At 54.5% G+C, this 26,086-nt stretch overlaps 1 protein-coding gene across 1 annotated transcript in view; it reads left to right on the forward strand.

Moving 5' to 3' along the window:
- The window catches only part of Hmcn2 (hemicentin 2), a 146,614-nt gene that overhangs the window by 49,719 nt on the left and 70,809 nt on the right, over nucleotides 1–26,086 (forward strand). Inside the window, 15 exon segments of the mRNA XM_052182128.1 lie at nucleotides 4,040–4,152; nucleotides 4,262–4,418; nucleotides 5,862–6,027; nucleotides 13,580–13,707; nucleotides 15,573–15,827; nucleotides 16,348–16,434; nucleotides 17,847–18,041; nucleotides 19,273–19,403; nucleotides 19,652–19,799; nucleotides 20,443–20,569; nucleotides 21,560–21,714; nucleotides 22,974–23,252; nucleotides 24,521–24,799; nucleotides 25,333–25,441; nucleotides 25,589–25,758. Of these exon segments, the coding sequence (XP_052038088.1) occupies nucleotides 4,040–4,152; nucleotides 4,262–4,418; nucleotides 5,862–6,027; nucleotides 13,580–13,707; nucleotides 15,573–15,827; nucleotides 16,348–16,434; nucleotides 17,847–18,041; nucleotides 19,273–19,403; nucleotides 19,652–19,799; nucleotides 20,443–20,569; nucleotides 21,560–21,714; nucleotides 22,974–23,252; nucleotides 24,521–24,799; nucleotides 25,333–25,441; nucleotides 25,589–25,758 (2,499 nt within the window).

Genomic DNA, 26,086 nt, shown 5'->3' on the forward strand with positions numbered 1-26,086 from the left:
GCCATGACTCTCCTCTTTGGATCACTATCATATTTATTTATTCATGCATGTGCCCGTTGAGGTCAAAGGACAACTTGAGGGCATGGGCTCTCTCATTACTGTGTGGGTCCCAGGATAGGCCGTCCATCCGTCTGTCCGTCCGTCTGCCCGGCTGTCTTGGCAGCATGCACCTTTACTCTCTGAACATCTCCAAGCCCAGCCATCACAGTGTTTTCTGAGACAGAACCTCTAACTGATCCTTGAGCTCACTGATTGCCTAGACTCGCCAGCGAGCTCTGGGATCTACCTCTTCCTCCACCACCACCACCACCACCACCTCACCACCACCTCACCACCACCATCACCACCTCACCACCACCACCTCACCACCTCACCACCACTACCACCACCATCACCACCACCATCACCACCACCACCTCGCCACCACCATCACCACCTCACCACCACCTCACCACCACCTCACCACCACCATCACCACCTCACCACCACCTCACCACCACCATCACCACCTCACCACCACCACCTCACCACCTCACCACCACCACCACCACCACCTCACCACCACCACCACCACCACCACCACCACCTTCTGCCCCACACTGAATGCCCAGCTTTTATGAGGGGGCTGAGATCCTACCTCAGGATGCACTTTAATAACCAAGCCATCTCCACAGCCCCACAAATCCATGTCAAAAACAACAAACAAACAAATAGCCAGGCCATGGTAGTGCACACCTTTAATCCTAGTGTGGCAGAAGCAGGTGGATTTCTGTGAGTTTGAGGCCAGCTTCATCTACAGAGTGAGTTCTAGGACAGCCAGGACTACACAGAGGAATCCTGTCACAAAGACAAAACAAAACAAAACAAGACAAAACAACAACAATAAAAACCAAACCAAACCAAAACCCAAACTGTGTGGGCAGTGGTGGCGCATGCCTTTAATCCCAGCCCTTGGGAGGCAGGCAGATTTCTGAGTTCGAGGCCAGCCTGGTCTACAGAGTGAGTTCCAGGACAGCCAGGGTTACACAGAGAAACGCTGTCTCGGAAAAACAAAAAAACAAAAAAACAAAAAAAAACAAAAACAAAAACAAAACCCAAAAAACAAAAAAACAAAAACAAAAACAAGCCTGTGGTCATGTCTGCTGTTGTCTTTCACATGTTTCTGTGACAATATGTCATGGCTGTGTCCCTGTCACTCATGGCTTCAGATGCACTGTGATGTCTACTCCACACCCCACCCCCATGTCCTCATGGCACCTGGGAACTATGTCCATGTCCTCCGTATTTTGAGCCTCAGTAGTGGCACATTGACCTGTCCAGCAGGTCCAGTTATTCTAGGGTCTCGAAGAGGCACTACCTGAGGGTCAAAAAATGGGGGGAAGAGAAAAGGGAGGCCAAGCACGCTAACAAAGTCAGAGTCAATCTGGGTTGTATCAAGGCCTCATTTAATGTCGGGGAGACAAACAGGTTTTAAGGCTTACAGAGAAGGAATTGACCTTCACACAAGAGCAAAGGAGGGAAGGGCAGAGACACCCCTAGCGATGGAAGCAGGAAGCGAGGAGGTCATCCGGTAGGGACACCCAGAGTTAACGCAGCCTGTCCCTGCAGCGGCAGGAACATTCCGTGGTTAGGGCAGGAACTTGCTCTCTTCTCGCACCAACAGCTCATGGGGAAGGCTCTAGTTAATTGTTCTCATATTTTAGCAGCCACCACCTTAGGGCCGTGAGTAAGCATTAAATCTGAATAGCTCAGGACGGCTTCCCACAGCACATTTTGGGGCTGTAAGCTTATTTTACCCAGCTGTCCTCCTACTCAGGGTGTGGAGTCTTCATCTCACCCAAACAAGCACCATCTTCTTTAACTAGAAGCTAAATCAGGGTATGTGTATCATTTGCCGGGGATATTCTCTTTCCATGGTGATTCTTGTGTGAAACTGTGGCGGGGTAAGTAAGAGGAAGCAGGGGGAAGCAGGTGCGAGAGGAAAGTCAAATCCATGGGGGCTGGGGCGGGAAGATGCGGCATCCTGACCGGGCAGTCAGAGATTGTGCAGGTCAAACCTGCTGAAGCTTGGACAGAGCCAGACCCCCTCTTCTCTCTCTTCTCTCTCTCTCCCTTTCTCTCTCTCCCTCCCTCCCCCCCTCTCTCTCTCTCACACACACACACACACATGCGCTCACGCACGCACACATGCACATATATCATAATCTGTGACACTAGTGTGGTCTATCCTGGTCTCCTGACTCCATCATGATCATTCCACACATGCCGCTCATCCCTTGGGAGCACAAGGAAGACATTTTGCTCCCTGGACATACTCCCGGGACCTCCAGGCCTCTTGGCTTCTGTCTTCCCTCGGACCGCGTCAATCCAGAGGGTTCCCAGCATGCCTTTGGCACCTGTTTTCTAAGTTCACTCTGTCCTGTGAACGTTGTTTTCTGCTGTTTCTCATCAGTCTGTCCCCAAAGCCACGAGCAGGGGGAATCAGTGTCAGTTTAGCTTTCTGGCACATCCCGGAGTCCAGGGACTGAGCGATTACGTGGTTTACACAAAGTCCCGAGCGGAGAGACCGTTCAGCTGTTCCCAGCACAGGCAGCCGGTGTCTGGGATGGATTCAATAACCAGCAGCCATGTGGCCGCAAACAGCGAGCCAATTTTCTCCTCCTGTTGGATTTCTTTTAAATATCAGACCAACCAAAGGTTGGTCATTCCCAATGTTTTCTAGTGTCGAATCCAATGGTGTAAAACACATTCCCAGACACTATCCTCTTCTAAAACGTTCTGTCTGCCTGTCTGTCTGCGTCTATCCCTCTGTCTCTTTCTGTCTCTGTGTCTCCCTGTCTGTCTCTTTCTATATCTATATCTGTCTCCCCCCTCCATTTTCTTTTTGTGACAGGGTCTTACCATGTAGCCCTGGCTAGCCCATGACTCTGTGCAGACCAGGCTGGCTTTGAACTCACAGAGATCTGTGTGCTTCTCCTCCTGAGTGCTGGAATTAATGGTGTGCACCAGCATGCCCGGTGTAGAGCGGTCTCCTTTCATTTTGCATGTACACTTGATAGCGTGCGTGCACTTAGAAGTCAGAGGTTAACGCTGACCATCTTCCTGGCTCTCCCACCTTCCATGTTACGGGGCATCAGCCGTCAGGTCAGAGAGCTCTGCACTCATGGAAGCGGCTTTGTATGCGGTGCTGGGAACTGAGCTCTGCTCCTCACGCCTGTTCCGCAGACACTTTATTGACTGAACATCTCCCCAGTCTCCTCCCCCTTTTCTTTTTTTTCTTCTTCCCCACATTCCTTCTCCACCCTCTTCCTTCCTTTCTTCCTAGTGATGGAGGTGGAACCCCATAGCTATGTGCCAGTCAGACGAGCACTTTGCCACCAAGCTGTGTCTCCCACCCCTAATTTTTTAATTTTGTTTTGAGACAGATTCTCACTGATTGCCCAGGCAGGCTGGGAACTTGGAGTCCTCTTGGCTCCGTCTCCCCAAGGTTCCTAGGGTACCTATACTGCAAAGCCTGGAGAGACTATATTTTTTGCTCTTGATTAAATAGACTTCTTGAAAAAAAAATTAAGCGGATAGGCAAAGCTATCCCCTGTATTCCTTCCTGTCACCTTCAACCTCCCGCAGTATCAACGACCACTGTCACTGCTCAGACTGGCCTGTACTAACAGCTGGCCCGGGCCCGGCCTCACCAGCCAAGTCCACGGCTTTATGTATATCTGTCACAACTTGTCCCCACCACGGTGGGCTCAACTTGATGTTTTCCCTGTCTTAAAAGCCCTCTGTGCTCTGCACTCCCACCCCTTAACACCCAGAAACCACTGATGGTTTTAATGTCCAGGTCTGGCTTTTTTTTTTTTTTTAATGTCAGTGTTAGGGTTGATTTTCTTCCTTTTGAAGGCTGAGTACTATTTCATTATGGGCACACATCCCATTTTCTTATCCAGTCATTGCTGAGGAACATTTGGGTTGCTTCTGGGCCTTAGTCATTAGGTACACTGGTTTATAACATTTTAAAAATTGGTCTATTTATAAAAAGTGCCACCTAGAATTCATCCGACTGCCATCCACCATGTCACCAAGGAAGGAGTGCCAGCCTCCCTTCCCTGTATTGCTTCAGGGGTCCCTACCCCCACCATCACCTGGACCAAGGTAGGCAGAGCCTGTGGCCTTCAGGGGGCAGGGGGAGCTAGAGAGATCAACTTGGTGCATCCTGGGACAGAGCATGAGTTCTGATGTTGTCACCGTGGTTCTGTCCTAGGAAACCAACACCCTGACTACCAGCGGTCACCACAGTGTGAGCAGAAATGGTACTCTGGTCATTGTCCAGCCGTCCCCCGAGGACGCCGGTGCCTATGTCTGCACAGCCACCAACAGTGTGGGCTTCTCCAGCCAGGAGATGTGGCTGTCTGTTAATAGTGAGTGTAACGGGTCCTGATGGGAGAGGGACCCCTGGGAGGGGACCACAGGGGCTCACTCAGCCTCTGCGCCCAGCTGGCTCTCAGTACCAAGCCCTGGACAGACTCAGGACCCACCGGCCCTGCAACACCCTCCTCTGCCTCTCTCCTCACCCTCCACTCTTCCCTGTCCCCCCTTCCCCCGCCCTTCTCAACATCTTGACTCTTGGTCTCTTTGACATTCGAGCTTGCCTCGGGGCCTTCACACCTGAGGCTTCCTCAATGCTCTTCTTCCTCTGGGACCAACCGACTTCTCTCACGTGTCAGACCCCCAGCTGGATCAAACCACTTTGTTGTAAACTCTGGGCGGGACATCCCCTTAGTAACACCCATCATTACTGAGATTAAGTAATCATTGCATACTGGTCAGTTGGGACCCAGTGTTCCCTGCACACTGGACAAGTGTAGGCGTCATTCCCAACCATTCCCTCAGGGCTGGGCCTTCAGGGAGGGAGTGGGTCTGGAACCACTGGGAGCCAAGGCCGGTTGTTTTCTGTTACATGCATAGGTTACAAGACAATGGGGATTTGGGGTCCAGGATGACTGGCTAACATGCACGAGGCCCCGGGGTCCATCCCCAGCACCATATTTAAAAAAAAAAATCTGCCAGGTGTTAGAGAATGAACCCTTTAGTCCCAGCACACGGGAGGCAGAGGCAGGTGATGGTGGTGCAGCAGAAGCCAGCCTGGTCTACATAGAGAGTTCCGGGACAGCCAGGGCTACACAGTGAGATCCTGTTTTAAAAAACCAAACCAAACCAGGTGTGGTAGTGCATGCCTATAATCTCAGCCTTCTGGAGTCGGAGCAGGAGGATCAGGAGTTCAAGGTCATCTTTGACCAGCATAGAGTTTAACTCCAGGCTAAACTCTGTGGAACTTAAACTCACAGAGAACAATGATGAGGGGAACTTATGGTCAAAAGTAACAATGTAGCAGACACAGGAAGCCATGGTGCTGTTCGGATGCCCCCCCACCCCCCACTATGTGATGTGTTTCTGACTGAATTCTGTTAGCGAGTGCATGCTGGACAAGCTATGGTGGTGGGAGTCAGTACTGAGGCAGCCTTTTCCATGAGGAGTCCTTGGCCTAATGATGTGCGTAAATCATCCCAAATCCCCTTCTGCGTTGTGAAGAAGCCAGGGAGAGTTCATGCTGCATTCTGTGGCAACTATCACGGGAATGAAAAGATTGGCCAATGGGAGATGGCAGAGCAGGGTGATGGACAGTCAAGGGGGCGGGCTGAGTGACCAAACCTGTTCTTTCAATTGTAATGACCCTTGGCCTCACCTGCTCTCTGAACCTCTCCAAAGGTAAAGGTGACTTCACCCTCTGCTGCCCGAGGGACCCAGCTGCCAGCCGTTTGCTTTTGTCTCCTCACCCCTGACCCCCTGTCTTTTCCCGACAGCCAAGCCCAGGATCAAGATGAATGACTCCCAGGCTACCGATGCCCCTCTGGGAGTGACCGTCAAGGCTGGTGAAGAGGTGACCCTGGACTGTGAGGCCCAAGGCTCCCCGACTCCACTGGTCACCTGGACCAAGGATGCCAAGCCTCTGATGCCTGTCACCAGCAGGTACCCAGTCCCAGCGTGTGGGGTTAGTAAAGAGGCCAAGCTTGGGTTGGAAAGAGAGTCGAGGTTGTCGTGACTTAAACAGGTGCGTGTGACCTTAAGACTCGGGGAAGCCTCGAGGGCCTCCGCAAATGTGGCTCATGACCCAACACACACCTTACACACTTCCACATCCTGAGCTGCAGACCTGAGCTTCTGTGTCCCAGGTCCCATGTCGGGAGGCCATCTTGCTTCTTGTTTGCCTGATGGCTTTTGCTTTCTGAGCCACACCAGGATGCTGAGGGATCCTGGGCTGGGGTAAGACCCTCGGGGTCACTGGAGCCAAGAAAGACCAGACTGGGAGATACATCTTAACCAATACTTAAGTGACTGCCACAGTCACTACATAGAGCAGGTGGCTGGTGGCCTGTCCTGCTTCTTTTCACTGGGGACCCTGCAAGGGACTGTTAGTAGCACAGAATTCTGCCTCAGGAGGGGCTGTCAGTTGCTACTTCCAGCCAGTAAATGAGTCTCTAAATTCCTGGAGTCCTTGACCTGGAGCGGGGGAGAGGCACCCCAGCACAGGCTGGGTGACATCAGCTCTGGCAAAGTCTTTGAGACGGCTCAGACGGAGAAGGTCTCCAGCAGTTGGCTCTCACCCCCAGCACCCCCACATGTCCCTCAGAACATCTGCTTCCTGAATCCTTCCAAACCTCACAGCCGTGTATCTCTGAATTCACTTGAAGCTCAGAGAACTGGTCCCGGGTGGACTGCACAGTGTCTCTAAGCATGCCGTGGGGTGAGATGGTGGGGTAGGGTGAGGGGGTGCCTGAAAAGCTGGTGCTCTCTCCTTGCTGGGCGGCGGCGGGGATGTTTGTTTATGGCTTGTTACTGAAATGGGAAGTGAATTCCAGTTGTTCACCCCTCCAGCCTGATGCGATAATGGACCAACAGGGAGTCGTAAATTTCCCAGGGCCTCCCGAGTGACAGCGGTCACAGAATGTGTTCTCTCCCTTTGCTTTCACTGACATCCTTCTGGAAGATTCCCACTGCTTTTCTCTGGACTTCAGGGATTCTGGGAGTTCATCTCTAAGGCAGTCAGTGTGCCCAGGATAGGGATTCGGAGGAGAACTAAGGCCTGGGCACACACTAGATCTCCAGCTTCTGTTCTGACTGGGGAGCACAGGTGGCCCTCGGTTACTCTCAGCCACATTTGACATCTGTAAAGTGGACATGGTGCAGATGCTGCTCTCCTGCTGTGATGGCTGTTCAATGCTTAGATGCCACGAATGGCGAGACAGCCGTTAGCTTCCCACCTCTTTCCTGCTGCTGCCGCTGCTCACAGACACGCCGAGGCGGTGCCAGCGGCTTTTAAACAGTTGTGGTCCTGGGGCTGCTAAGATGGCACAGCAGCTTAGAGCATATTGCAGAGGACCCCAGTTCGATTCCTAGCGTCCAGATTAGGTGGGTCACAAAGCTTCTCTTACTGTAGCTCCAGAGAATCAGTGCCCTCTTCTGGCCTCTTTGGGAACTGCACACACACACACACACACACACTTAATCTAAAAATTGTTTTAAGACAATCCTGGGCCTAGGGAGATGGGTCAGTGGGTTAAGCGTCTACATGAGAACTTAATTTTATTTTCAGTACCCATGTAAAAGTCAGACGTGGTGTCCAGAGACTGTAACCCTGTGCAGGGAGTGAGGCCGACTCAGGAAGCTCTCTGAGTTCACCAGCCACTCAAGCTGAGTCAGGGACGTAAGCTCAGTGAGAGAGCTCGTTCAAAAACTGAGGTCGTGAATGATAGGTGGAGACACTGGGTGACCTCTGGCTTCCACGTGCATGTGCACACACATGCACACACGTGCACACACACACCACACACAATGCTCGTCTTATCCTGTCTGCTGTCCTTGGAATTGTCCCATGACTAGCTTTTGGAAATCTCGGCTCCCTTCTGTCACCTGCCCAGTTCAGTGGGTTTTGTTTTTAGTACATTTACAATAGTGCAGCGCTCGCCACAGGCGATTCTAGAACATTCCTGTTACTCGCTCCGCCAGCTAATGGCATGCAGGTCTTTCCATCCCTGGGCGGTTGTTTAGTGCTTCTGTTCTTTTAATTGTCTTTTAAACAAACAAGACACGTGTGTGTGTTTGACATTCTTTGCGCTTTCTTGGGGCCTGAAGCAGAGCATGTATCCACTCACAGCCACAGAGCACAGCTCTACCGCCCCACCCCACAGACATCCAGCCACTACCTAGAGATTGATAAGGCTCAAGAGACACCCACAACTGAAGGTGAGACAGGCGTGGACCTGCTGCCTATGCTCTTCCAACCCTCCCCGCCTCCTCTACCTATTCCTCTTCCTTCTTGGGAGAACCCCAAAGCTCGGTTTCCAGACCCATTCTAGAAACCAGAGTTCACTTCCTTCTGTGAACTAGAGGAATCTGGTTGCCTCAGGATCTAGGTTGGTCTCAGCATGCCTCTGGCCGCCCCTTCCCTGCCCTCTAACGTTCTTCCTTCTCTGAGCAAAGCCTGGCCCAAAGGTCTGGCACCTAGAATGGCCTTGCCTTTCCTCGGCATCCCTGGTGACGCCCGGAAGCAGGAATGGTTGGAGCTGGAGTCAGGATGTGCTGGGACGCTCTGGCCTCTTCTATCCCAGTTTGGCCAGGAGTGGTGGGCCCAGCCAGCAGGCCACCCTGGAGCGGGCTGCGGTGAATGTCGTCATGCTGGGGCCGCAGAGGAAGAGAGGGAACCAGGGACTGGGGGAGGAAGAACTAGATTGAGATTTTCTTCCTCCCTCGGCTGGACACACAGGAACAGCACATACAGATATGAACACACTCAGATGTACACAAAGAGATCACACACACACACACACACACACACACACACACCCACTGTAGGTTAGGAGGACACTGCTTTCCCAGGCACCTAGAAAAGAATATCCTGAACCAGGGGTGTCTCTAATACCTCCCAAGTCAGAACTCACTGGAGAAAGTGGGCTCAGGGATGGAGAAGCCAAGAGACCCTGACACCCACCTGAGTCCCCCTCCTTTCCAATGCCCTTATACATACATGCTCCTATATGAATTTGGTGAGTCTGGCTTCTGCCCCAGATACTGGGTTCTTTCTCGCATAGCCAAATGCCTGGTCTTTCTGCCCTGCTCCTGCCAGTGTGACTATATGCTATCTCAGGGGGCAAGTCTGCATTCAGGCTGCCCTGGTGTTACTAAGAGCTGTTCTTCTGTTTGGGACATACACTTCTCCAACAGTTTCACTGTTATAAACGGTGCTTGCTGCTGGGTGGCTCTATTCACTGGGGATCAGGCCCCAGGGCAACCAGCTAAGGACAAGACTAAGATACGGTCTTTGGCTATCTGATCTCACTGTCCTGGAACTGTTGTTTTTGCAAAAGCTTCCTAGAAACCAATGCAAAACTAAGGCAGGCTGCATAGACTGGGGACAGCTCATACTGGCTCTATGCCAGATCAAACTAGACACTGAAGGGCCTGGCGGGGGGACCTTACCCAGTGTTACCCAACTCAAACAAGATCCATCTCTTCCTCGGGTCTCAGTCTTCCCATCTGAGATGTGAAAGGGTCCAACTTGTTGTGATGGTGGCCTGAGAGCATCTCTCTCCTCAGCTGGGATGCTGGGTGGGGTGTGTTGCTAGGCAACAGTGTTTAATGTTTGTTTAGGGATTCTGCTGTGGAGTGGGGGCAGCTGGAAGTGCTCCTGGCTTCTGCTCCTGCTCCCAAGGCATCAAGCCAGGGACCCACATGGGGCCAGATTCCCAATTCCAAAAGGGGAGTGAGGGGGCATGGCTGCTCCAGGCTTCCAGTTGTCTGTCACAGTCTCTCTTCATTCTTCGCCCACTCCCTTGCACCCTGAAGGACAGCCAGCCCACCCACCTGTCTGCTTATGGGGCTGACTGACGAGAGCCAGTGACTGAGAACAGACTACCTAAGGGGCCGGGTGTGGAGCGCTCTGCCTTGGTGGAGCCTTAGAGCTTGGTGTTCAGTCTGGCTCTCAACCTACCATGACCAGTGGCTCCCTTCGTTAACCAAACATCAGACCCCAAATGTTTGGTCACCACAGTGGTGGGGACTCAGAACGGCACGATCTGAGGGCCAGGTGTAACTGTTTCTGCCATCGACAACAGAGCTTGGCTCTCTGACCTCTGCTTTGCTAAACATGGTAATGGTACCCACTGAGGGCTCTGTCCTGAGGTGTGGCTGGGGAGGGTCAAATGAGAAGTCACCCACAGGTATTGAACTATGTAAATATCTACAGAAAGCACACAGAGCGGTCAGCCATCGCTGACATTGGTACCATCCCTGTAAGCAGTATAAGTAGTCTGTATTCTCATTACCTAGTAGCCATGCTGCAGCCCCTTCTCCCTTCTCTCCCCTCCCTCCCCAGATGACCGTCCCCTGTCCTCAGTTTCCCCAGCTTAGCTCTTCCATCTGTGACTTCCTAATGAGGGGTTGTACCCCTCGGCTGAACAGTTCCCCACCCTGGGCTTAGAGATGCCCTGGCCCAACAGACACTGCTGCACACACAGCACACAGTAGGCATATGCTGAGAAGTGTGAGCAGTGGACAGGGCAACTTCTCCAACCTCTAGCCCTACTGTGTACTCCTTTGGTAGAATTGAAAGCATTGCAGAATGATCTTTTATAGCCAGAGGCAGCAAGATGACCCTGGTAGCAATGGCGGGGACCAGGACAGACAAGTGCCAAGATTCTCCACAGCCCAAGAAGAGGAACACAGACACCTCAGTCATTATGAACCCAAGGGCATTCTCATTGAACACATAAATGGGAGAGCCTAGGTTCTGGAACATTAGCCTGCATGGGAGTGTCTGGGAAGGTTCAGGGAAGGGCCAGAGCCAGTCCTGCCTTGAGGAGGTCCAGAGAGCAGCACAGCCGTATTGAGACTCTGGGGCAGGAGACTGTGTAAGTGAAGGTGGGGAAAGAGTGTGCACGTGGACAGGGAGCAGCTGTAATTTGCTGCCAAATATTCGTGTGCACCTACTATGTACTAAGGACTGCAATAAAGTAGGAACCTGGGCGTACCTAATTCCTCACAGACAAGTGATCCTCAGGGATCACTTCTGTGATAAATACCCTAATGGCTCTGGGAACTGGCAGGACAGAGGTGCATGGGGAGGGCAGGTAGGTGTAGGCTGTGGATGCTTCCACCAGGTGAACTTCCCACCAGGTGTATTCCTCACCAGGTGTTCTTCCCACCAGGTATACTTTCCACCAAGTGTTCTTCCCACCAGGTGTATTCCTCTCCAGGTGTTCTTCCCACCAGGTATACTTTCCACCTGGTGTACTCCTCACCAGGTGCACTTCCCACCAGGTGTACTTCCCACCAGGTGTACTTCCCACCAGGTGTACTTCCCACCAGGTGAACTTCCCACCAGGTGTACTTCCCACCAAGTGTTCTTCCCACCAGGTGTACTTTGGACCACCTGGGCAGATCAGAAGGTTTGTTGGTCGCTCTTTGCCTCCTAAAAGGATCTGCCAGGGTCACTGAGCCCCCTGCAGGTCCTCCATCCCAGCCCTCTGACATCTGTGTATGCCTGGCCCTGGACTGCAAGGTCCCAGCCAATGGACATCATAAACAGGAAACTCCCCTTGAATCCAAGTGCTCCCTTGGGTGCTGTGAAGAGTCATCTGGCTGCAGAGCCTTGGAGAAGCCCTCCTACTGATGGAGCCCCCATCCCCAGCAGCTTGTGGTTTGAAGAGTCTGGTGTTCTGTACACCTCCTCTTAGGCCTGGCCAGCACGTCCCTATGAGCCTCTCTCTTGGAAGGTTGCAGGGAGGGATGGGGGGGGGCTAAGGAGAGCAGGTGGAAACTGCCTGGAACCCCCTTCCAGCACCTCCCAGGCATGTCTAGCCAGCCCTGGACCGGGACAGTGGCTTTACTTTGTCTCTGAGCCTTGTTGGGAGCTCACACTGGGTGGTCATAAAGACACTGTTCTGTGCAGGGTCTGGTGATAAAGGGTATCCCACTGGAGCCTCTGGAAGACAGAGAGGCTTCAGTGTCACAAGCTGGGTAGAGCCATGGGAGACCACGGGTGGGCTTGTCAGCCTGGGGACATGGAGGTAGCCTTCTTGGAGGAAGTGGTACCTGCCTGGAGGATGGAGGAGTCCCAGCATCCCAGCAGGGCGGAGCTGCAGGAGTCAAGGGAGCCTGAGCTCGGAGGGGGGGGTTAAGGGGCGCCCTGCATAGATCCCTCCAGACCCCGCCCCTGGAGCTACCTATAGCCACCTTGGCACTCTGAGCAAATACCCTCTCCTCTGGGCAGGTCTGGGTCCTCTTGGACCCTGCAAGCATTAACCTGCTCATCGGAACCGTGGGTCCACAGTTCTTCATTTCTTCCTTATGATATGGTGAAAACCCACCCCCTTCCAACTTCTGTAAAAACATAGCTGTGATTGGTTATAGGAAATACAGGTACCAAGGGCCTGGTGTGAAGTTCAGTTTGTAGAGGGCATGTCGTTGGCTTGTGTGTCTCCCAAATCTGTGTGCAATGCCTGCTGGGTACTCGGACCAGCTAGAAGGTTCTGGGCAGGGAAGTTATCACCTCACTTACAAATGAGCGGATAGAAGCGAGGCCAGTGATGACAGCCTGGGTGTGGTTGGAAACCATGCACCCTGGCAGCTGCGTGGGGAGAGGTGGGGGCTGCAGGGTCGCCTCCTACGTATCCTGTCAGGGACCCCGTGATGAAATTTTGCAGAGGTGGATGCTTGGTCTCAGCACGGAGGGAGTGGGGGACCAGGCTGAAGGCCATCTGCAGATCTGAGGCCACCTCTAGGTTGACAATTGATCCTGGGGTCCTCCAGCCCTGATCCGAGAGCACTTGCTCCTGGGCTAGTCAGGGCCACGGGCTGCAGCCTCCGTTCCTTGGAGCCAGCACAGACGGAGTTGACATCATGTCTGCAGGGCTCCTTGGGGTCCATCCCAGCTGCTGGAGTCTGGCTAGTGTCCTGTAGCCTTGTGCGGAGGGTCAGGGGACTGGTAAGGTGGGACAGATCTGGGGGAGGTCTGCAATGTTTCTTCTCATGGGTTGCCTCTGGACAGTGACTCTCCAAGAGGCCTGGTTCTGGACTTAGGAGCCCAAGAACTCAGACACTGAGGGCTTGGAGCTGCTGAACTTTTCTCTGAAATCGGAGGGAGTCTAGCCTCCTGACAAACAGATGTGCTGGGGACAGGAGGCATTGCCACCAATCAGTGATGCATGGAAGGTGGGGGCGCCAGAGCCCCGGGATGCAGCCCCATTTTGTAGATGATGAAATGGAAACACAGTTCACACCCTGCCTCACACAGCTAAGAAAGGTTGGAAATGCGGATTGGGACCCAACCATCTCTCTACACTGAGAGGGTCTGGCCTTGGCTTTTGGAAGCCAAGTAGCAGCTGGAGTTGAGGCCAGAAGGTTGTGACTTCAGTCTGGGAGGGCTGCCTGGAGGAGACAGCTGCTAGATCCTTGGAGGTGGGTCTTCAAGCCTTTCTCTGGTCAGGGCAGTATGAGATCTCACTGCTGTCCCTCCTCCCCACAGGTATGAGCTCCTCCCATCAGGCTCCCTGCGCCTGGCACAGACCCAGGTAGGTGACAGTGGCCTTTACGAGTGTACAGCCAGCAACCCCGCGGGGGCCACATCTCGCCGCTACATCCTCAGAGTTCAAGGTAGGGCCCACAGGCGATTCTCTTACTCCACCCCTGATCTCCGTGCCTTGCCTCTCTCGCCACACACTCTTGGGCACTACGGTGCCAGGCCAGTCACTCCTCTCCCTGACTCTGGGCCTGGGAGGGCGGTTAAAAGAGGCCCACCAAGACCAGGGCTCAGTGGGGACCGAGCCTGGGGACACAGAAGGGGCAGTGGTTCCAAGGGCCTCTGTCTGATTAAAGTCACAGTTCTGTACCAGGCCCACTGGCCCAGGGAGAGGATCCTGGTGTTCCAGCCACCACTGTAGCCCTCCGTCCCTTTGTGGCCAAGGTCTAAGTGCACACTCCCTGAGGTCCTGGTCCCCAGCACACTTAGGGGCTCCCTGGAGTGGTCCTGTTCAAAAGAACTCATCCCAAGCCGGCCACACACCAGAGCCCCAGGAAGACCATAAGACAAGCATGGCCCAGCCCATGTGCTACTCTCACAGGGCCCGAGAGGGAAGGGTGGGGAGACAGTGAACGTTCCACATCGTTGATACTGACTTGAAATCCGTGCTCAGAGCCTGTGGGTAATGGGAAACAGCTGCAGTCTCATCTACATCCTTCACGCCCCAGCTGGGCGGCTAGACGCAGCCTCTGCCCTTGAGATCAAGCATCTCCAACCCTCCACAGATGCTCGCCAGCGCTCCCCAAGCCAGCTTCCCATTTTGCAGATAGATAGGCTGAGGCCGGGGGTGGGGGTGGAGAGGAAAGATCCCGGCAAGCGAGAGGAGTGTGAAGGCGGAAGTGGGAAGCAGAGCTGGACACGGCATGAGGGCTGAAGCTCAGTCAGCATCGCTCCCAACGCACTGTGTGATCTCGCTGAACCTTGTAAAGCGGGGCCATGATGGCGCCCAACCCACAGTCATTAGAAGAAGGGATACGTGTACAGCCAGGTGCTGAGAGTGGTTCAGCCCGAGGTAGGACAGGGATGGTGGGTGTGGCATAGTGGCCGTGGACCTCTCTGTGCTCCTGGACCCCTCTGAGCACACCCAGGCAGCTGGTCTGTGCTAGATTCCAAAGCCTGGGCTCATCTTGGACTGTGTCTTAGAAACTGGGACGGTGTCAGGGTTCTCCTCAGCTTCCCTGATGGTCCAGGAGAGCAGCTCAGCCTGGGCCCTGCGTGTGCTCCTAGCCTGCGCAGGCTGGGCCTTCTAGAAGCTGCCTGGAGCCTCAGACACACACAGACCCAGAGCTACGGTCTTCAATGCCTTTCATCTGAAAGAGGAGAGAACTCTTTACATGCCTCAGTTTCCCCGTCTTCAAACTGGGTGTGGCACTCTCCACCCCGCAGGAGGACTCACGGGGTAGAGTGTGAGAAAATGGTTGAGAAGTACAAAATAGCCCATAGCTGTGGCTGGGGGCTGCTGGGAGCGGGTGCCATCTCACCTCTCTGATGGCCACAAGGGGAAACTGAGGCTCAGCTGGTGCATAGTGCCACGGTGTGGGGAAGGAGCAGAGCTGGGATTGTGTAGCTGCTCAGATTGTACTGCTCCAACATGTACAGCCAGGCCATTCCGAGTTTGTCCTGCCTTCAGTGCCTCAGTTTCCCCATATGCCCACTACCCTGGTGTAGACCAATGGCACAGGGCACCTTGGTGAGGGCAGGGGATAAATGCATTGACAGCATTCAGGTGTCCAGGTGGAAGAAGGATTCTGCTTTCAGGGTGTGGGGAAGGCCATGTGGGTCCTGACAACTCTACTTTGCAATAATGAGTGGCTGCCTTAGACTTCCCACCCCTGCGGCGATTTTGCTGCTTGCTCAGATCAGGGTTGTAGCATGGGCTGGGCCTCTGAGCCCTTAACTAGATAGCCCACCTTGATGCCCATCCCTGGGACCCTGCCAGTTCCCCCTCAGGTGCAGCCTGGCCCTCGGGTCCTGAAGGTACTGACTGGAGAAGCTCTTGACCTGAACTGTGTGGCCGAGGGTGACCCCCAACCTCAGCTGAACTGGTTCAAGGATGGGATGGCCCTGATGGGTGAGGGACCCCCGGGCTCTGTCCACTTTGCTGCCGTCAAGACCTCTGATGCTGGGCTGTACCGCTGCGAGGCCTCCAGTAGCGCCGGCACAGATATTTGGAAGCTGGAGCTGCGAGTGCTGGGTGAGTCCCTGGGCCTCCCTCCTTCCCTCCGCCACGGCCCACATCCCTGAGTACTTGCTGTTCTGGGCTCTGCTTGTCGGGTCTGAAGCAGTAAATCCTCAGAGTCACCATGCAGGCTTCATATTTGCACAGATGACCTCTGACCCTAGGAGCCTTATGCAAAGTCCCTGCAGGGAACTTTTACCACATGGGTAACTCAGGCCATTTTTTTTTTAACCAAAAGGTGATCTAGTAATAGGCAAGGTCACTAAGAAATTATGTATGCCCCACAGAATATTCTGGAATATTCTAGCATTTTTGTTGTTGGGGACTGGAAGCAAGACATGATTGGAAGGACACTGACAGGACACTGACAGGACAAACACAAACTTGTGTTTGAGGCACAGGGCCCAGCCTCAAATGCTGGCCTCCTTGGGAGGCTGGGGGCTGGGGCACTGGGAGGAGACCCCTCCTCCCAGCACATACTGGGAGGGAATGGTGGACCTGAGGGTTAGGGACACAGCCTTGCTACTTCCCACAGAGCCACCACACTGGGGGGCCGACGAGACCGAGGGCCTGCTGCAGCGAGTGGCCGGAGAGAATGCCAGTCTGCCATGCCCTGCCCAAGGTGAGGCCACGCCCGGGGTGGGGCTAGGGAAGCAGGGCTAGCCTAGAGGAACTCGATCACCATATAGTGACCTCCAAGGCTTATGGAGTCACCCAGACAACTCTACAGGATAGATATTCCCCTTAGTTTCTCTGTGTTGGCGTTATCCTGTCCCAGAGAAGTTAAGCAATTTGCATAAGGTCACACCCTCCACTGACCTCACTGCCACAGTGACCCGCCTTCCTGGGCTGTCTATGGGTGAAATGAGCCATCTCGGTCATGGTTGGTCAGTGTTCCCACGGGCTGAGTATCTGGTGAGCAACAGGTGGGTAGCGAGGCCAGCGGGAGCCTGCAAAGCCTCCGTGTCCTCACCAGCTCACTCTCCCGCAGCTGGGCACCTGGGAGAGCCGGGAACAGCACTAAGGCGGCAGGCAGGAGACGGGACTTGGGAACAGGCACCTAAGCAGGGGCTGGGAGCCCTGATCACAGTGCCACCTAGTGCTGGGCTCTAGAAATAGCAGGCAGGAACACAACCGTGGGCAAGCCACCCAACCTAGCTTCATCGGCTCCACCCAAGGTCCCTCTGTAATGCAGTCTCTCTGGACTGCCCGCCCCACCCAGGTCATATTTGGCGCTTTTCCCAAGGGTGGGCAGCAATAGGCTCAGGGCCTGAGTGCTGAAGGGTTCAAAGTGCTAAAGCATCACAGCCTGGCACAAGGACTACTCAGGGGAACTATCACTTCTCCTCCAAGGCTGGCATGTGGCCAGGAGTGTGGCTACCTCAAATTTGGTCACACTGTGAAGGGAGGGACAGGACAGGCAGAGTCACCATCTCCCACTGCATGTGTCCAGCTCCATTGGCACGGTGCAGCATACAGAGTGCAGCAGGCTTGTTCATTTACACAGTTCCTAGTATGTGTGGGCTGTGCTGGCGGCTTCGGCATAGCAAGGACCAGGGAAGACCCTGATCCTCACGGGGGAAGATGCTGAGAAATGAAAGTCGGCAGGAGTGCACTGTCCGTCATTTGGAAGTCAGCGTTGGCACGGAAAGGAGAGCTCAGGGCTGGCAGGAGATAGCTGGAAGGATACCTGTGGCCTCCTTGAGAATCAGAAAACATGCTTGGCTCATGTACCTGTGGACACTCAACCCTGTGTGGAGACAGGGGACTGATACACGCTGAAGATATAAGAGAGATCCTCCTCCTCCCCCTCCTCTTCTTCCTCCCGCTCCCCCTCCTCCCTCTCTCCTCCCTCTCTCTCCTCCCTCTCCTCCCCCTCCTCCACCTCCTCCTGACCTGGGGGGTGACACAGGACCTGAGACCACCCATCATGAAAGGCATCAATATATGCACAGCGGGCCACATGAGGGGACAGTGCAGGCACAGAGGGGGTGTCCGAGACATTTTGCCTGATGATTCTGCATACCCTGCCAGGGACTCCAAAGCCACGAATCACATGGCGGAGGGGCCCGTCCTCAGAGCCCCTGAATGGCCGGCCAGATGTGACGGTGCAGGATGAAGGGTCGCTGTTCCTGTCCTCAGTCTCTCTTGCGGACAGCGGGGAGTACGAGTGCCAGGCCACCAATGAGGCGGGCTCTGCGTCCAGGAGAGCCAAGCTGGTGGTCTATGGTAAGCTGAGGCCTTAGAGCGGGAGGCTGGGGTAGGCCTGTACCCACCTCCCCCATGGAGACCCGAGATGATACCAGGGCTCTGGCGCCCAAAAGCTTCCTACCAAGCAGACTATGGACCAATTCCTTCCCTCAAGAGACCAGGAAGGATTAGGGCTTGACGGTATTGCATGGGGCACCCATTTCACCAGGTACATCTCAAGGGACAGTGGAGGCTTCTGGGATGCCAGCAGGTCATGATCTGCAGCAAAAGCTTAGCCACTAAAGTGCTTGCTGTGTAACCTTGAGGATCTGGGTCTGATCTCGGCACCCATGCAAAACGCGGGGAGCCATAGTGTGTTCCTGTGCTGGGGAAAGCTAGGGCATGCTGGGAGCTCACTGGCCATCCAGGCTAGCCTGTGATGCACTCCTCATTCCCTTCTAAGCAGAGAAAGTGGCTGGCACTGGGGAAGTACATCCCAGACTGCTTTCTGGTCTTACACACCTAAAGCTAATAAAAATAACCATGCTTGAGAGCAGAGCAGAGTTCTAGCCCACCTTTGACCCGTGAGCTGAGCCTTGTGGACCCCAGCATTCATAGTGGGAGCCGCACCCAGGGTGCCAGCACAGAGTTGGTGGCCTCCAAGTAACTGGGACTCCACAAGGCCAGGGCAGGCTGGGAGTTCTCCCTGCTGCTGGCTTGGTGGGAGTGCTCCCTACTGCTGGCATGCTGGGAGTGCTCCCCACTGCTGTCAGGCTGGGAGTGCTCCCTACTGCTGGCATGCTGGGAGTGCTCCCCACTACTGGGATGAGTTGCACCTCTCATCCTGAACAGATCTCACAGCCACTTTGTGCCCCCGATTGACTGGGGAGCGATTTCCCTGGGAGTTTGGCTATAGACACCAGAAGCAGACTTTTGGCAGTTCCCACTCGACGACCTCTCTAGAGTAACACTGGTTGCCAGTAGAACTGGCCATGTCCTGCCTCGAAGACAGAGGGTCAGATATGGCATCTGTTCACAGTGGGGGAGGGGTGGGCTGGTCCCAGGAAGAAGCTGCTGTGTCCACTTGAGATCCGTGGTGCCCTTGTGGTTAGATCTGGGACCAGGATAGGTGAAGGCAGGAGGGTCTCCCAGGGTCTCAGTGACGGGTGATGGGTCTGAGGACCGCTGGAAGGGGCCAGCTGTGGCCGGCCTTAGGTGCTAAACTCAGCCAAAGTGGGAGCAGCTCTTCTGTTTTTCCTTACTCCCCAAGTGCCCCCCAGCATCCGGGAAGAGGGGCGCATCACCAACGTGTCGGGCCTGGCCGGGCAGCCCCTGACGCTGGAGTGTGACACAAATGGCTTCCCAGCCCCCGAGGTGGCGTGGCTCAAGGACGGGCAGCTGGTGGGTAACTCCGGGGGAGCTTGGGATGGAGACGGGTGGGACTTTTGGCTAAAGATGTTTCTCTGTGTGCTGAGGGGCATGGGACTGTGACGGATGTCTTTGGGGATGCCCAGGTTTCAGGGCAGTGGGAACTGTGGTCCTGAACGGACTTCCTGAAGGTCCTCTGGGGGAACTGAGAAGTCCGCTCTGGTCACCAGCTCCACAGGCCTCATTTTTCATACTTACCCCCTGTGGCTTCTTGTGCTCAGATCCCAGAGGCAAGCGGACATCGTCTCCTGGATGGCGCCCGGTCCCTCCACTTCCCAAGAATCCAAGAGAGCCATTCTGGCCTCTATTCCTGCCAGGCTGAGAATCAGGCGGGGCGTGCCCAGAGAGACTTCAGTCTTGCCGTATTCAGTGAGTGGGGACGGTGCCCCAAACTCCCAAGCACATGTCAGCAGAGACCAAGGGGCACATGGGGGCCACCACAGACCTAGACCTTTTCCTCAGGAGCCCATAGAGCAGACTACACAGGGCACAGTCACGTGGTTAACTGAGCAGCAACATCTGGGTATTCTTAGTTGCTGTGAGGGAAGGGTTAATCTGGGGTCACAGTTTAAAGGTACAGTCCATTGTATTGATAGATGCCATAGCCCTGAGTATGTCACACAGCCATGCATACGTCACATCCACACACAGGAAGCAGAGAGACTGAATGCTGGTGCTCCACTGGCTTTCTGCTTTTTATATAGTTCAGGACCCTAGCCTGGTGATGGCACCACACATATTTAGGGTGTGTCTTCCTACCTGGGTTAACCCAATCTAGAAAATAAATTCCTCACAGACACAATGGGAGATTTTATTTCCGTGGTGATTCTAACTTTCATCCAGATGACAAGATTAGCCATCCCCCGGTGGTGCTACACAGGAGTAGTACAGGCTGCTGATAACTCTGGGGAGCTCCTCAGGTGGAGGATGTGCAGGCCAGGGGACCAACCTGTGGTCAGCAGGGTGTATGGAGTCTGAGACATCTCCCCTTTACCTTCCTTCCCACCCCCAGTCCCTCCCTCTTTGCTGGGAGCTGGGGCTGCTCAGGAGGTGCTGGGCCTGGCCGGTGCTGAGGTGAAGCTGGAGTGTCAGACCTCAGGGGTTCCCACACCCCAGGTGGAGTGGACCAAGGACGGGCAGTGAGTGACTCTCAGTGGAGTGGGCGGCTGGGCAGCTGGAGAAAGCCCAGTGGGTATGGTGTGTGCTACCCAGCATTCTGTGGAGGGCAGCATGGCTGTCTCTCTCCCGTGGGAGATTCCCAGGAAACCCTGTTCCCACTCTGGCAAGATCTTGCCTTGACTCTGTTATCTTTTCTATTTCTCTGACTCTGGGGATCAGAGGACCATCTAAAAATTACTTAATATACAGTTAACTCTTTAAAAGCAGTTACTGAATTCATTATGTAGCTGTGGCCACTATCTAATTCCAGAACATTCTACCATCCCCCAAACACATACTCACTACACAGTTTCTCCCCCACTCCCTCTATTCCTCCTCCCCCAGAGCTCCCAGTCCATTCTATGTCTACAGATTTACCTGGTATCATTCATATAATCGGTGTCTTAGTTAGGGCGTTACTGCTGTGGACAGACACCATGACCAAGGCAAGTGTTATAAAGGATGACATATTTGAGGCTGGTTTACAGGTTCAGAGGTTTAGTCTATTAGCATCAAGGGGAGAATATGGCAGCATCTAGGCAGGCGTGGTGCAGAAGGAGCTCACAGCTCGACATCTTTATCTGAACGCTGCTAGTGGAAGACTGACTTCCAGGCAGCTAGGATGAGGGTCTGAAAACCCACACCCACAGTGACACACCTACTCCAACAAGGCCATACCTCCTAATAGTGCCACCCATATTCAAACCATGACAAGTAGAGTCAGCCAAGCAATGCATGGCCTTGAGGTCTGGCCTCTCCATTTAGCACAATGTTTTAGAGATGTGGTCTCTTTACAGCCAGTGTCAGAAGCTCATTTCTCTTTAGTGATCCACAAAATGGGCGCCGGCGTACCGTTCATCCTCTCATGGGCGTTCCGGAGTTCCCACCTTTGATTGCCACGAATGGCATTCCTATCGTAAGCTGAAACCCCTCTGAGCAGCACCCTGACCTAATCGATGGCTTTTCTCTAGGCCTATCCTTCCAGGGGACCCCCACATCCTGCTGCAGGAGGATGGCCAGGTTCTCAGAATCATTAGCAGTCACTTGGGTGACGAAGGGCGGTACCAGTGTGTGGCCTTCAGCCCGGCCGGCCAGCAAGCCAAGGACTTTCAGCTCAGCGTTCACTGTGAGTCCAGTCCTTCCGGCCCTAGCTGTTCCATGAGCTTCCTTCCTGCTGCTGCCTGGGAGGAAGAGTAAGGCCAGGAACCAGGCCTGAGGGGCGATGACAGGAGACAAAGGCCTATGGCCCCTCGTCTCCCCACACGACCAACTTTATACACTCACTACTTCTGATGTGTGTTGAACTCACACTTACCTGGGAACACCAAATAAGGCAAGTTAGCATTTCAAGGGTCAGTGGGGAGTCAGAGTCTACTGCATCCGTGGAAGGAACAGGAAAAGCTAATGCATCCAGGGCTGGGGTGGGGCTCTGAGGTGGAATCCCTTCGCCTGGATGGAGGAGACCCTAAGTTTGATAGCACAGAGGTCTCAGAGGGAGCCTTTCCTCACTGCCCTCGGGGACAGGAGAGTTAGGATAGGAGAGGCACCAACAAACACATTCAAAGAGATGGAGGCAATCCTTCTCTTGGCTAAGCAATGGGCACTTGGCCTGCTTCTGTGCTCTGTGGTAACAAGGGGGGTTGAGAGCTCAGTTGGTACAGCTCGCACTTCACAAGCCTGTGACCCCGAGTCTGAATCCTCAAACCCATGTGGCTGCATGCCTGTGCTGTGTGGCCTTCCAGGATGTCACTTCACCAGCACTGGGGATACTGAGACAAGTGGACTCTTGGGGGTCTCTGGCCAGCTAGATTAGCTGAGCTGATGGGTTCCAGAGCCAATGTCACAAAAAGTAAGGGCTGGGGTCTAATAGAGGAAGATACCAGATGTCGACCTTTGACCTGTGTGTGTGTGTGTGTGTGTGTGTGTGTGTGTGTGTGTGTACCCACGTGCACATGTTCTGGGAGGCAGAGTGATGTCGTATTGTACCTGTGTACCTCAGCCATCATCCTGGGTACCAGCTGTGAGTGCCCTGCCCTAGGGGAAGCCCTGATCAAGTTCCTCCACAGATGGGGACCCTGAGGCCCAGAGAGGGGAAAGGACTTACCCCGGGTCATACAGTGAGTTAGAGGCCCTGTGGGCTTCAGAGCTCCAGCCTGCAGCCCCTGTCCCCATCTGCACCATCCCTACCCAAAGTGACTGGGCTTGCTTCCCACATTAGCATGTCCCTGAGCTGGCCTCTCCCGTTTGTGCCCCATATCCCTCCCTCACCCCTCATGCCTGCCAGTCCCCATAGTAGAAGCCTGGGATGTGTGCATGCTGCTCAGGGGACTTCAGACACCGACTCAGTTTGTCTGTGACCACCCTCATGTCCCTCTCTGTCCCCAGCACCTCCCACCATCTGGGGCTCTAATGAGACAGGTGAGGTGACTGTCCTGGAGGGCCATACCGCACAGCTCCTATGTGAGGCCCGAGGAGTGCCAGCTCCTGACATCACCTGGTACAAGGATGGGACCCTGCTGGCCCCCAGCTCAGAAGTGGTTTACAGCAAGGGTGGCCGGCAGCTACAGCTGGAGAAGGCCCAGCACTCCGATGCTGGCCTCTATACCTGCCAGGCCAGCAACCCTGCAGGGATCACCAAGAAATCCACCAGTCTGGAGGTGTATGGTGAGCGGCCAGGGGTTTGCAGCAGTGGGCAGCTGGGATGGACAATGTGAGGTGACCTCTGACTGTCTCTGAAGGTCAGGGAGGGGTGACCACTTGGCGTGATCAAATCAAGCAGGGTGACTTAAGGACAGTGGGTTCAAGGAGCTCTCTACCTGCCCTGTGCAAACAAGGAAACTGAGGCTGGAGGCAGGGCCTAGGTAGGAATCCATGGAAGTCTAGCTTCTCCTGGAGGACTGTGATGATCCCCCACAAAACTTCCCAAGGTGGCAAAGATCCCTGACTTAACTCTGTGTAGCTTAGGACTTAGAACAAGCCCCATGGCCTATGACAGATGCTCCTGAAAACACGTGGCCTCCTGTGTCCCCATGGGAGGGAGAAGCTGGCCCCGCTCACACCTCAGGGACACATGGGCTCTGTTCTCCCTGTGAGAGAGAGAGACATCTGTGAATTGGCAACCCTGAAGGGCAGAATAAAGAGCTCAGGAAACAGGAGGAGCACTCTTGAGAAAGGATGGGGCTAGGCCTAGGTCGGGCGGGGCAGGGTGCCCTGGGGAGTCGGCGGACAGCCTGAGAGTCATTTGGAGTCATTTGACCTCTGTTGAGGAGTCAACAAAGGGCTTCGGTGCCAGAGTCTGGAGGTGCTGAGCTGAAGAAAGGGTGGGGACCGCCTCAGCACCTGTGACCAGGGACTCCCATGAGGCTCTGTCACCCTCTGGAGTGGAATGAAATAGGTGTGTCCACGGCCTTCTCCAAGAGCCTCGGGGACCTAATAAGGTTTGATGCATCTTGAGTCCAAATTCACAACTGTACAGGGTTCTCTAGTGGTGATATTATCAGCTCCGCAACTCAGGGCCCGAGGGACAACACACACACACACACACACACACACACACACACACACACCAGGATGCAGTGAGCTCTGAGCCCACTTCAAATATCAGGAGTCCCCAAGATCATATTGTCTTGGCTCAGATCTACTGTCTCACTTTAAGAGTAAGGAGACTTCCAAGGGTGACAGCCTGGTCTAGAGTCCTGGAGAACCATCAGTTTGTTCAATAGACAGGCTGGAATCCTCCTGCTGACAAGCTTTCTGGGTGGTAGTGAGTGCAGAAGAGATATAAGCAGGGGCTGGGGAGATGAGGTTCTTCCAGTGAGGGTCTGAGAGACACCGACCATGTCTGAACACTGTCTAGCTAACAGAATGAGTCGGGACTAGAGGGAGTAGAGCTTCAAATCTTGGTCCCTGAGACGGCCCTGCCTCTTCCCTAGTTCCACCTACCATTGAGGGTGCTGATGGAGGGCCATACCTGGTGCAGGCTGTGGCTGGGAGACCCGTGGCACTGGAGTGTGTGGCCAGAGGCCATCCACCCCCTACCCTCTCCTGGCAGCATGAAGGGCTGCCAGTGGTGGACAGCAACGGGACCTGGCTGGAGGCAGGAGGTACCCTGCAGCTGGAGAACCCAGGAGAGGCGTCCGGTGGCCTCTACAGCTGCGTGGCCAGCAGCCCCGCTGGAGAGGCTGTACTGCAGTACTCGGTGGAGATGCAGGGTGAGCCAGCTGTGGGTGGGTCTTCTCCCATGCTCGCTCCACGCTTAGCCCCAGAGGAGGTGGAGGGTTTCAGGGAAGCCATGTGTTTCCTTTTCCTGTGTGTCATGAGTGAATAGTGAGGCCTGGGCTGTGAACACGTGGCGGGAGAGGCAAGGTTTAGTTCTGGGCTTCTAATCCTCACTCCCACCCATGAAAACGATGTGTTGCTTTCTGTCCAGCACTTTCCCAGACCCAAAGCTGGGAGTGGGTATGAGTCTAGCTTAGTTGACACTTAGACCATATGTGGCCCCTGTGACCTAAGACGGAGAGAAGACTGCAAAACAGACAGGACTCCAGGCTGAATCTAAAGACAGACATGAAATAAATAGTCCCTGGAGAGGAAGGCCATAGAGACCCCTCTTACACCCTTTAGTGGCCCCGAAAGGCCTCCTGGGGTGCATCTGAGGGGAGACTAGAAAGCTGTGGAGAGACTGGGGCCCTGGTATCACTCAAGGCTAGGATGGGCTCCAGCCAGCAGCATGTCCTGCCCACAGTGCCCCCACAGCTGCTGGTGGCTGAAGGCATGGGCCAGGTGACTGCCACCGTGGGACAGTCTCTGGATCTTCCCTGCCAGGCATCAGGCTCTCCGGTGCCCACCATCCAGTATGTACAGAACTGACTGGGGAGGGGACAGGCAGAATGCGGGTTGGCTTGAAGGGAGGGTGAGCCATTCCTGCTTATGTGAGCATGGTCAGTAGGCCATGGAAGAGAGGCTTCAAGGCGACCTGATCCCCTCTCCATCCACCTCAGATGGTTACAGAACGGTCGCCCAGCCGAGGAGCTGGCTGGGGTGCGGCTGGCCTCACAGGGGACCATACTGCACATCAGCCATGTGGAGCTGAACCACTCGGGCCTCTTTGCCTGCCAGGCCACCAATGAGGCAGGGACAGCTGGGGCCGAGGTGGAGGTCTCTGTGCATGGTAAGCAGGTATCTGTGGATCTGGGGCAGTGGGGCAACCTGAAATGATGGGGCTAGTGGAGCTGGAGGCCATGGCAGACCTGGGAATGACATGGGACATGTCTCCTCTGTGTAGACATCTAACCTGAACTTCCAAAGTCATGTGGGTGGGAGAGGCTGGTTAGGGATGCTCATGTTATTCCCATTTATCCCGTCCAGCTGCCTGGAGACTTCTCTGCCTCCTGTTTCCACTCAATCTCATCTAACATCATTCAGATCTTTAGTTATAAGCACCCACTGCCCAACCTCTGGGTTTGTCTAGCTCCTCCTTGATTCTTAGGTCTGCCCTT

The sequence above is a fragment of the Apodemus sylvaticus genome, chromosome 5, assembly GCF_947179515.1.
Source record: "Apodemus sylvaticus chromosome 5, mApoSyl1.1, whole genome shotgun sequence".
In the NCBI taxonomy this organism is placed as follows: domain Eukaryota; kingdom Metazoa; phylum Chordata; class Mammalia; order Rodentia; family Muridae; genus Apodemus; species Apodemus sylvaticus.